Below are 12,513 nucleotides of genomic sequence, written 5' to 3' on the forward strand. Positions count from 1 at the left end.
CATGCGCCTATGTGCTCACACTCATAATAACGATGATAAAAGACAATCTTTAAATTCATGGTAGCGTTACCTTGTGTATATATTTAGCAGGACTCTACATGGTTTTGTGTTCCTTGCAGATACAACTACTGTCAGTAGGAACTAAGCTCCCCCTTCCTTCAATCTGACATTGGAACTGCCCTTCAGCTAACGAGGAACTCTGGCAATGTCTATTGCCCTACTGTGGTATGACTATAGTAGTGTTCCAGTGGTCAGATGCCCATGAGTTCCTCTGTCTTCACTGTTACATTCACAGTTGGGAGAATCCTTGCAGTCAGAAGCTGTACTGGTGGAGCTGGAGAGATGGCTCAGTGGCTAAGAGCACAGGCTGCTCTTCCAGAGGGCCTGAGTTCAATTCCCAGCAGCCACATGGTAGCTCACAACTATATATAACTGTAGTCCCATGGAATCTGGTGACGTCTTCTGGTGTGCATGTAGACAAAAGCGCCCACATACATAAATAAACAAATCTTTAGGAATGACCTCCCTGATAAAGGTCTCCTTACCATTCACATGGCTTGTCCCTTGACAGTTCTTTCCACCGCTCTGCGGAGCTCTAAACCTTCTGGTCCGGCTGCTCTAAATGCACTTCACTATGTGAAAAGCATACAAAGCACAGTGTCTGCACTTAGATATCATGTGATGTTAGCTCTGACATGATTCCAGCCCTTATTTTAAAAACTTTCAGTGTTTTGTAAGAGTGTGCAGTATTGGGTCTTATTATGGCACTGCATACATTCTTTGTTTGCTCCCCCACCCCAACTCTCCTGTCCCTGCTACCAGTCCTCTTCCTCTTCCCAGGAGCCCCTGCAACTCTCAAGTCACATGCATTCTGTTACTCTTTCTCTCCTCCCCCTTTAAGACCCTTTCCACTTCATGGTTTTCATTCTAGTTTCTGGACATATAACCATCCCCCCATACACACATACCACAAATATATACACATACATGCAATTAAAATTGAAGATTCATATACAAAAGAAAACACACAGTATTTGTCTTTCTGAGGCTGACTTATTTTACTTCACATACGAATTTGTCATTTTATCCATTTTCCTGAAAATGTTATAATGTCACTTTTCTTCCTGGCTGAGTAAAATTCCATTGCATGTATGTACCATGTTTTCTTTATCCAAGTGTCTGTTGATGGGCATCTTAGTTATTGTGAATAATTCAGCAGTAAACTCTCTCTGCAGTAGGACCCAGAAACCTTTCTGTCGCATACCCAAGAGTGATATAGCTGGGTCATATGGTTCCGTCCCTGTGACAAGCCTCTAAGATGGGGGGAGGAGATGAAGCTTTTTAATTTTAAATAATCCCAGTTGTCAATTCTTAGGATTATGTTTATGCTGCTGGAATACTTTCAGAAAGTTCTTACCTATGTCTTTGTCTGAAAGTCTTTTTCCTCTAGCAGTTTCAGCTTGTCTTTTTTTTTTTTTTTTTTTTTTTTTTTTTTTTGGTTTTTTGAGACAGGGTTTCTCTGTGGCTTTGGAGGCTGTCCTGGAACTCGCTCTGTAGACCAGGCTGGCCTCGAACTCACAGAGATCCGCCTGCCTCTGCCTCCCGAGTGCCTCCCGAGTGCCTCCCGAGTGCTGGGATTAAAGGCGTGTGCCACCAACGCCCGGCCATTAAGGTTTTTGCTATATTTTAAATTGATGATTTTGTTTGTTTAAGAGATGGGGATGAAATTTCATTCTTCTGCATGCAGAAGAAGAAGTTTCAAGAAGGTTGTCTTGTTTCCAATTGTGTTTCTAGTACCTTTGTCAAAATAGGATGGCAATAGCTGTGTGAGCTGATTCTGCGTCCTCTCTCCTGTTCCATTGGTCTGGGTTCCTTTTGTCTGTGGCGGTTCATGCTGTGGCTACTCTGGCACCGGTATAATGTGAGGTCAGACACTGTGATATCAAACATTGTTCTTTCTGCTTAGAGATATTTTAACTATTCAGCCTTTTTGTGGTTCTCATATGAATTTTAGGTTATTTTTTTGTTCTGTAAAGAATATTATTTGAAATTTTTAATCATAGTGTATCTTTGTGCAAGAAAGATATCACCACACCTCTTTGGTAGTATAGCCATTTTCATAAAAGTCTGCTAATCCATGAACATCGAAAGTCTTTCTATTGTCTAGTATATTCTTTAGTTTCTTTCTTTTGTGCCTTAAAATTTTCATTGTAGAGTCCTTTTACCTTCTTGGTTAGACATATTCCTAGGGATTTTCTTGTTGTAATTGAGGCTGTTTTGAATTGAATAATTGTTCTTAATTCTTTCTTGGCAAATTCATTGTTGGAATATAGGAAAACTAATGATTTTAGCATGTTGATTGTGCATCCTACTACTTTGCTGAAAACACAGATCTCAGAGTCTTGTCTGTCTTCACTGTACCTTGAGTATCGTACCTTTTGTGTCCAGAATGGTATCGCCTGAAATAGGGTCAGTTGAGCTCTATTTGCTGTTTATGTTCCTTTTATTTCTTTTCTTATTGTACTAGCTAAGGCTTTGAGCATTCTGTTTAATGAGAGGAGAAAGACAGCACCCATGTATCATTCCAGATTTTAGAGGAAATATAAAGTTGGCTGTACATTTGCTATATATTGCCTTTATATTGTTATGTTCCTTCTGTTCCTCCCTTCAAGACTTTTATCATGAAGGCGTATAGAACTTTTGTCGGGTATCTTTTCTGTCTTTAAGTCTATTTACATGTTCTGTTACATTTATTGATTTGCATATGTTGGCACAACTTTGCATTGCTGAAATAAGATCATCTTTGTCCTGGTGTATGGTCTTCAAATGTGCTCCCTTTGTTCATATGTCCTGAGCTTATTCTTCTATTAGGTTCTGTTTGAAGTCTATGTTATCAACTCTCCCAGCCTGATGATGCTTGCTGGGAAGGTTGATTCCATCCTTTGACTCTCAGTTTGGGATAATTTTGCCAGTGGGTTATCTTCCTTCCTTCCTTCCTTCCTTCCTTCCTTCCTTCCTTCCTTCCTTCCTTCCTTCCTTCTTCCTTCCTTCGGTGTTTTCATCTCTTTTTTTTCTTTGTAAGTAACATAATTTTTTATGGATTCTTTGTGAATTTCATATCATACACCCTAATCCTACTCATTTCCCAGTCCTTCCATAGCCATCCTCCACCTTTGTAACCTCCCTGCTAAAAGAAAATAAAAAATTAAACCAACTACAACAACAAGAACGTTTCGCCAACCCCTCTAGCAATGGCCTGCTCCTCTGTGCACCGCAAACTTCCCCCACACCTGTCACAGCTGTTGCATCTCCAGTTCCGCTGTGCATGTGCCACCCTGCTCCCCCGTCTTTCCCACTGTGTCATCACATACTCATCATCGTGGCATTTGAAGCTGCGGTGTGTCACGAAGTTATCCTTTTGCCCAAACAGCTTTACTTGCATATGTTTATTGCAGTGAGTCATTGGTCTGATTTAATGCCTCTGGTTTCTGCTACCCCATCAATACTCAACTCACAGAGATATCCCTCAGCTATCACACTATTGTCCTGAGTCATGGAGATCCTACAGCTATGGTTCCACTGGACCGATGGGGTAGATGGGGGTGGGCCATCTCAAAGTCCTTGATACGGGCCTGATTGGTAGCCACGTTGGCCAGCCTGTCAGCTCTCCCCTGCCCGTACCCCTGCTGGTGCCTCAGGTGGAAGCACAGGCCTCGCACATCGGGCCGTTCCTCGCCACCGTCACCCCCAGTCCCACAGCGCTCCAGCCACTCCACTTCTCTTTCTCTGCCATCTCTCAGCTCACACTTGCTCATCACTGTGGTGGCCTCCTAGTTATGTTTCTTGGAGACAAGAAATAATGAAGTTTGTTTCTTAATTCAGTCAATCTGCTTTATTTCAATGGTTAGTTGAAGTCATTGCTTTGAAAATTTCAGAGAGGGGCTTGTTATTTCCATTGGTTGTTTTGGTGGTGGTTCTGGCATCAACCAACAACCGTTGGTTGTTCTGGTTGTTTGAATTATTGGTAGTTATCTTCTTCCTCCTGTTAGTATTAGGGATTTGCTGGTTACCTGTGTCATGCATAATGAATTCCTTCTCAGCTCTCCTTTGCTCTCATGGCTAAGACTCTCCTTTCTGTGTGTATAGTATTCCTGTAAGTGTTTTCTGCAATGCTGGCATGGTCATTGATTGCCTTAGTTTATGATTATCTGGAACTGTCAAGAAATAACTTGTTGGTATAATGTTCTTGCTTGGCAGTTATTTATGATTAGGACTTGAAGTATATCATTCCATGCATTCTTGGCTTTTAGGTTTGCCATCAAGAAATCTGATGTTTTCTGATATGTCTCATTTGTGTATGAATCAACATTTTCCCCTTACACCTTTTAATATTTCTTCACTTTGCACTTTAGACATCTGTAGCAGTTAGTGTTGTCAACTTGACAGAATCTAGAATAACCTGGGAGATTAACCTTTGGGCATGACTGTGGAAACTTTCTTGATGGCTTTAATAGAGGCACTCACTATATGGATGGGGCTGCTCCCTCTATGGGATCCTGAATGGGAAAATGGAGATCAGGAACTGAGCACCATCATGAATTCATCTCTGTTTGATTCTTGCCTATGAATGCACTGCAACTAGCTGCCTCAGGCTTCTGCCATCTTGGCTTCCTCTCCATGGTAGATGTGCCTTGAACTGTGAGCCAGAATGATTCTTCTTTTAAGATTCTCTTGTAGGAGTATTTCATCACAGCAACAGAAAAACCAAGACGTCTTAACTATGATATATAGGTTATGGAAAGGTTGTCGGTCATAGCTCTTTGGTGTTCTAAATGCTTGTGTATTTGGATGTCCATTTTCCTTCTGTGGACTTGGATATTTTCTGCTATAATTTTATTGAGTAAATAGTCTCTGCCCTTAGGCTTTAACGACCTCCTTCTGCCCCTGATTCCTAGTTTTGGTCTTTTCAAGACATCCCAGTGTTCTTGGGAGTTTGGGTTGCTCACTGTATGTATCACTTGTGTTCCCAGTAAGGGTTAGCAACAGTGGTGCTAGGGTACTTGTTGGGGAATGTATAGTTTATAGTTTTTGGACTTGAAGGTATGAGCATGTAAATGGTGAAATGGGGAGGGAGCAGGGCAGTAAAATAAGAATGAGAAACAATGTGGTTTGAGGGCTGAGAAGTAGTAGAGAAAATATTGTGAGTAGTCCAGAAACCCTTCCGGGGAGGTACAAGTTAACCACAAGTGAACAACTGAAGGACAAAAAGAAAATAATTCTTAAAATAAGGAGTACCATGAAATGAAAGATATAAGAGCCTTCCTATTCCTTCCTTGTTAGGATGATGTGGTTTCTCTTTCCTGTCTAGCTATCTTGTATTCAGTCTCCACAGGAGGGAAGGGCACGGCCCTTGCTGAACCAGTGAAGACCCTTGGAGAATGAGAACTGCAGAAAGGACAGGACATATTGTCAACCAGACCAGCTATAGCTCTGCATAAAGACTGATAAAACTCCAGCTGCCCTTAAAAGTGTAGTGACGACTCACACCCCATTGACTGTCTAACCCTGTGTCTACTCTGCAGATAACGTGATCAATGGGCAGGACTATGAAGTGATGATGCAGATTGACTGTCAGGTGATGGACACCAGGATCCTCCACATCAAAAGCTCCTCTGTCCCTCCTTATCTCCGAGATCATCAGAGGAACCAAACCAACACCTTCTTTGGTTCCCCTCCAACAGCCACAGAGACGACCCATGTTGTCAGCACCATTCCTGAGTCCTTACAGTAGGGCCCGAGCTGCTCTGGGAAGCAGAGGGTGGGCCTGGCCGACCTGAAGAGCTGGTGAGGACTGCTGCTCTCTGCCTCGTTGGCAAGTGGAGAACTGCCTCACACTGTGACTCAGGGAAAGAGAGAACAAGAAGCCACTTGACTCCCACCATCTACCCCCTGTGTAGAACGTGCTAGAGAGCAGTCTCGTGGCAGAGCCACCGGTGTCACAGTGTTGCCCGCTGTTGGTTATTCTGATGTACCTTTCTTCAGTGCTTTCCTATTAGATGTTTTGTTCTTAGTCATCTTCCTCCAGATATTTTGTCCACCACCCTTCCTGGCACAGTAAAGTGATTTTATTTAAAGCTTTAGAACACATGCTCATGGGGTTTCCAACAACTGGCTTTCTCTCTCCTTTACTTCAAATCCATTCAGAATATTATACTTGGGAGAACACATTTCAAAAATCCAAATAGCCAAAAAACATCCCACAAAGCGTCAAAACAGTTCGGGGTAATGGGATTATCCCCAGTTGATAGTTTATTTTTACTTGTGACTAACTGTTGTGGGGTCAGAGCGTGAGGCACACACTGGAGAGAAGGGGTGGGAAGGCCTGTTGTGGAATGTAGGAAGAGGTGGTGATTCCATTGGCATGTGTTTAAACACTGGGCGTGGAGATGGCAGCAATGTAAGCTGAGAGCCACAGCTGCCTTTTACTCTTGGAACTCCGATAATCAGCACAGATCTTTAAAGACCTCAGGGCAAATGTTTCCTGCTCATGATGAATCCTCAGCCCACAACACACCTCTGTGAAACCAGACTCAGCAAAGGAACTTGGAGATGACTTCAGATTTAAGCAAGACTAGGGAGTTTTTTTCCCTTAAGGACTGACAATGCACACAGCAAGCATGGATTCCCACTGAGAGTCTGCACCATACTACAGCAAAATACTGCACTTTCTCCAGTGGAAAGATGAGAAAAGAAGGAAGGGAGGGAGGGAGGAAGGGAAGGGAGAGAGAGAGAGAGAGAGAGAGAGAGAGAGAGAGAGAGAGAGAGAGAGAGAGAGAGAGAGAGAGAGAGAGAGAGAGAGAGAGAGAGAGAACTATGACTGGGGCACACACCTTTAATCCTAGCACCACTTAGGAGGCAGGGCAGGCTCTGAGTTTGAGATCAGCCTGGACTACATACCAAGTTCCAGGACAGACAAAACTATATAGAGAAACCATCTCTAAATAAATAAATAAATAAATGAGAAAGCAAAGGTTATGTTCACATACATTTGATTGTATTTTGCCTGCTTCCCTTACCATAGCAAGCAGCTAAATTTATATTGTAGCGTACACTGTACACTGGTATGTTCACAGAAGTGGATGTCAGGACTCCTGCCATTTCTCATGGGCTGCCTTCCTTCTAAAGTGAGAACTCCCTTAGAGCCTTTTGATAGAATTTCCCCAGTTGACTTGCAAGCCTTTGTCAGGTGTTCCCTTTCCAGTCCACACAGCCCTCATGGGTTGAGTGCAATCAGGTCATTTTCTACCTGTGACCCCATTGTGCCTGGCTCCTCACCAACCGCTGTTCTGGGATTGTTGCTATCCCCCAAGCTGGTTAGATGCTCCAGGGGCAGGGCTGCTTTTGTTGCATTGTCTGGGAATCTGGAGTTCTAATAGTGCAGCCTCCTCTTTTTCCACAGTGCAAACTGTTGGGATTCAATGCCACAGTCCATCCTGAGTGACTTTCAGACTAGACCTGTTTTCCCTGGGAACTGATCTTCTAATGGGTGCCAAGGAATAGATAGCAAATGCATGGAATACTTTTAGGGGCAGCCATTTGTGAGGGAGGTGGGATACCTTGTGGCCCTGGTCCCTTCTGCCTGTGAAGTAGCCCAACAAGAGGGTGTGGCCATGGCTATAGGCAGCCGCAGAATGGTCATTCCTGCTGCTCATCTGCTGGAAGACTCTAACAGTGTCTGAAGCGATTCTGATGGTTCCTCTCCCTCTCACTCTCCCGCACAAGAAGAAGCTATCCAGGAGCCTCTTGTCTTTTGCATCTTGGCTCTGTTGTTTTAATTCCACCACTTGCTGAGGCTGAGGCCTCTTCTACAGGCGACATTAGGGAAGATGGTTGGGAGGAAGGCACAACCAAAGAGCGGTGTTAAGGTGGCCGCAGCACAGGCCAGGGAGCCTAGGGGCTGGGAAGGGCTGTTCTAAAGCCGTCTGAAGCTGGAGCCTTGCTGTCTCTGCCCGCACTAGCCCTCCAGGTCTTGTCTCGCCATTCCTAAGTCCATCTTGTGGCACCAGGAATGGGATCCTCCTTGGGTAGTTTCAGGAAACAAGGAGAAGACACTTGACAGATACACAGATGTATCCTGCTGTGTGAATTGCTGAAAGAGCTATTATCTGTGGGGACAGTAGCTTTTAATCTTAATGTTTGCGTGTTAGCACAGGGCCCACTGGAAAGGGAAATTAAGAGATATTCAGGGTTTTTGGGTTTTTTTTTTTTGGTTTTTTTTTTTTGTTTTTGTGAGATTGCCTTTTGGGGTTTATAGCCTGGAAATATAGGAGCTCTATCTGTATATAATATATATATTTTTAACTTATTGAGTTTTGAAATGTGATTTTTGCAATATCGTGAAAAAAATAAATTTGAGCTAGAGAAATGGCTCAGTGGTTAACAGCACCTACTGCTTTTCCAGAAGACCCAGGTCCAGTTCCCAGGTCACAGCCACTGGTAACTCCTGTTCCAGGGGATCCTATGCCTTTTCCTGACCTCCGAGGTACCACATACACGGTGCACACACATATGTGCAGGCAAAGCACTGCTCCACATAAAAACAAAAGTAAGTAAATCTGGATTTCTAAATTAGATACATTCCCGGAGGAAGTGTTCCACCTGTTACTAGATGATCTCGTGCCCTGGGCTGTGGGTACTGCAATGTTGGGAAGTGATGATGGAGGCTGGCGGAGTGCTCTTTTATGTTTGCAAGTCCCTGGTTTTTAACTTCAGTGAAAGTAAGTGGATGTGTTTCCTCCTGATAACTACTGACTCAAAACTGCTTCTCTCTGGGGTTAACTCAGAAAACAGCTCCCTTAGAATGGAGTGTTAGCCCGCTTTCAGTTAGGAGGCGGAGAGAAAGATGACTGTGAGATAGATGTCGCTCTTATCGTGCTTGTAGTACAGCATCTTCACCACAGACTAGAGTTAGCTGTTTTAAAATTCAAAGCTCCATGGTTATGGGTTCATAGCGTCTTCTAACTTCCTCTTTAAGAAGTTGCAGCACAAAGCTGACACCTTTTCGACTTTCGTGTTAGCAAGAAGTAGATGCTGGGCCGGGGAGATGGCTCAGCTGTTGAGAGTTCTTACTGCTTTTCCAGAGTACTCAAGTTCCATTCCCAGCACGCACATCACAGCCCGTGACTCACAACTGCCTGTAACTGCAGCTCCAGGAGGCCCAGTGCCCTCTTCTCCTCTCCACAGGCGTCTGCACACACATGGAATCCACTCACACAGATAAGCATACACATAAAAATAATAATAACAAAGAAGCACACAAGGATACACTTGTAAATGACAACACCATGTGAGCCATTCATAAAATTTCCCCAAAAACTGTCACTTAAAAATAGAAGGAGCTTGGGATTCAAACAGACTTTTCTCCCATGTTTAAAGAGACACTGTCCTGGTTCAATCCTATCAGTCCAAATTTCTGTCCTGGACAGATATTCCCCTGTAGTCACAGTAGCGAGATGCTGTTAGACATGGCTGCTGTGGCTAGAACATTTGACACAGGAGAACTCCCACAGTTTCACAAGTGTAAGACTGTATTTTTATCTCACCATTTTACTATGAAATGTGACAGAGATGTACTATGGAATGTGACAGAGATGTACTATGGAGTGTGACAGAGATATACTATGAAATGTGACAGAGATGTACTATGGAATGTGACAGAGGTGTACTATGGAGTGTGACAGAGATATACTATGAAATGTGACAGAGATATACTATGAAATGTGACAGAGATATACTGTGGAACCAAACTGGGAATTGTGTCTAGCTTCCTCCCACACTGAAAACTTGCAGTCTAGCCTCTGCTCCAGTAGCATATTAGATCAGCCACTTGAGAGAGCCAAGGTCTGATCCCACCCCCCACCCCCATAGTCTGAGCTTGTGGAAGTGCCCACCCATGAAAGTGTTCTTCCCACCTCATCCTGAAAAGCTGGCTGCTTCCTTCAGTAGGTGAACAGACCTGAACGTCCAAGTGAGACATTCTCATTCCATAGCTCCCTGCATCACGGGAATCAACCTCCCAAGCACTCTGCATATTGCCACAATTGCTAGAAGCTTATTGCCATCTATAGACCATGTTCTTTACCCACGTGGTCTTTTCATCACTTGTAAGCCATTTTAACGTACATGAGCAATGATTTTTCCCGATAATATGAACATAATATATCATCATTTTAACCAAAAAAGTAAAGCCTAGAAGGAAGATAATGAAATGAAGACATTGTCATTCCCACCCTAATAGCACTTAAAGGAAGACATTCCTCCCCAGTTCCCACTACAGGGATTATGGGTGATTTTTAAATAACTACTGCACTACCTATGAAGATATCACCAGAGTCCACAAGGAACTATGCACATAGAAGAAATACAGTTTTCTCCTGCCTAAGAAAATTCTATTAGTACTCTATTAGCTTATATTTTTAATAACTAAGCTTGAAACATAGTTTATTTTGGATATTACTAGAACTTTCAACAGTTATAATATCTGTTAGGTATTCATAGAATCTATGGAAAAAAGAATGATAAGCCTGTGTGATTAGGAAATTTACTGAATCATGTTATGGCTAGCTAGTGTCACAGAATGACTCTGTGTTCCTCTAACTGTAAGCATTGCAGATTTAGTGCATGAGAAGACCTGCTTATATTGGATTCAAGAACTAAAGAGTAAATGACTTATTTGTCAAGGTCAACAAATACCACATTGGTGCACTTTCTGTTCTCAGTCCGCTAAACCAGGAAGTGTGGCATATTCCCCAGTATGCTAATCCCAGACTGAACTAGCAGATTGACTTCTCAGCAGGGATGTATCGATTGAACTATCTTAATTAACTCTAGCCTCTGAGTAGTTAGGATTCAGGAGATGATGAGAACTATGAAGCACTCTAGTCTTTGAGATTCTAGATTTTTTTTTCCCCTCATCATGGTAATAAGGTTCTACTGAGGCCAGTAGCACAGTATCCATGATCATCCAAGAATGTGTGGGAGATGGGGAAGGAGCTCAGATGGAAGAGGGCTTGCTCAGAATGCCTGACGCCGTGAGTTCCGTCATCTGTACCACATAGTCCAGGCGTGCTGGAGTATGCCTTGAATCCTAGCATTTGGGAGGTGGAGGTAGGAGGATCAGGAGCTCAGGGTCAACCTGGGCTACATGAGACCCTGTCTTACCATGTGTTTAAGAAATGCAGGAAAGATGTATTGTTCTCTCCTTTAATGATTGTCTGTTTACAATAAATAATGGCAACAGACTATTTCATACTTTCAAATAAGTCTTTATAATGCAATACCTGTTCTTTGTCTAAAGTCCAAATAAAGAGTTTTAAAACTTGGTTTGTCTGCCTATAGAAAGACAAAACAAATGAATTTCAATATTAAGTGGTTAGTAATGGGAACGGAGGCCTAAAGAGGCTTTGTGGTTTGTGTGGGTTTAGATGAAACACCAAGCTCCTTTCTACTGTCTTCCCAGGATGGGCCAAGTAAAATTTTCCTTTATTGTGTCCAGACACTTGAACTACAATCACATCAAGGAATCATCCAAAACCCCACTTAACCGTCTGCATCGTCGGGAAACTGGGTTACCAAATTATAGATCCAGTCTTTACCCAAGCCCTTTCCCAGCTTGGGATGGCAGTGCCACCGTGAATGAAACTAGTCACTGCAGACTGACAGCAATTTAACGCAGTCATCTACTGGTCCTCAGACTACTTCAAGTTCATTATCTTATTCCAGCCCTCTGCAGCATGTTTCCTAAGAGAGTTTATAGTTAACTAGATAAGCCACTATTTGGACCTATGCCATTTAGCTCTGATACAGATTATAAACTACTTTTACCTTCTGAGGCATAGAGTTGGCACAGGTTCTTGCCCTGAAAGAACTATGTTAAGGTCAGTCTGGAACCAGATACACAAATACATAAAGTTTGAATAACATCAGGATTCTCTGAAAGGCTAGGTTAGTCAATTTATGTTTCTGTAATACAATGGCCTAGATAACTCAGCAAGAAGGATGTATGGATACAGTGCATAGTTGGTCCTTCTGTTGTTTGCTGTGTGGGAGGAGCCCATGACAGAAGAGGCTGTTTATCTCATGGCAGCCAAGAAGCAATGAGAAACTGAACGAGAGACTGAGCTCCAATACACCCTTCAAGTCCCTGATGACCTAACTCTCTCCCACTAGACTCCACTTCCTGGAGATTCTGTCAACTCCCAGCAACACCACAGGCTGGTAACTATACCTTCAACACACAACCTTTGAAGAACATTCAGGATTCAAGCTATAACAAAGACAAAGTAGCATCCATTTCAGAATATACCTTACTAGATTTTATTAAGGGAACCTCATCTAGAATGAGGACATCTCAAATCCCTTCTGTGGAGAAGGTTAGCAAAGATTAGGATAGAAATGAACAAAACCAGGCAACATGGCTGGAGATGCCCCAAACCTGAAGTAGTCTCACACGGA

General features: G+C 42.9%; 1 protein-coding gene across 1 annotated transcript in view; it reads left to right on the forward strand.

Moving 5' to 3' along the window:
- Atf6 (activating transcription factor 6) overlaps nt 1–6,140 on the forward strand; it is a 152,696-nt gene extending 146,556 nt beyond the window's left edge. Inside the window, exon 17 of the mRNA XM_040739028.1 lies at nt 5,583–6,140. Within this exon, the coding sequence (XP_040594962.1) occupies nt 5,583–5,791 (209 nt within the window). The 3' untranslated portion in view covers nt 5,792–6,140. The remainder of the gene's footprint in view (nt 1–5,582) is intronic.
- The last annotated feature ends 6,373 nt before the right edge of the window (nt 6,141–12,513 follow it).

The sequence above is a fragment of the Mesocricetus auratus genome, unplaced genomic scaffold (assembly GCF_017639785.1).
Source record: "Mesocricetus auratus isolate SY011 unplaced genomic scaffold, BCM_Maur_2.0 Super-Scaffold_100676, whole genome shotgun sequence".
In the NCBI taxonomy this organism is placed as follows: Eukaryota; Metazoa; Chordata; class Mammalia; order Rodentia; family Cricetidae; genus Mesocricetus; species Mesocricetus auratus.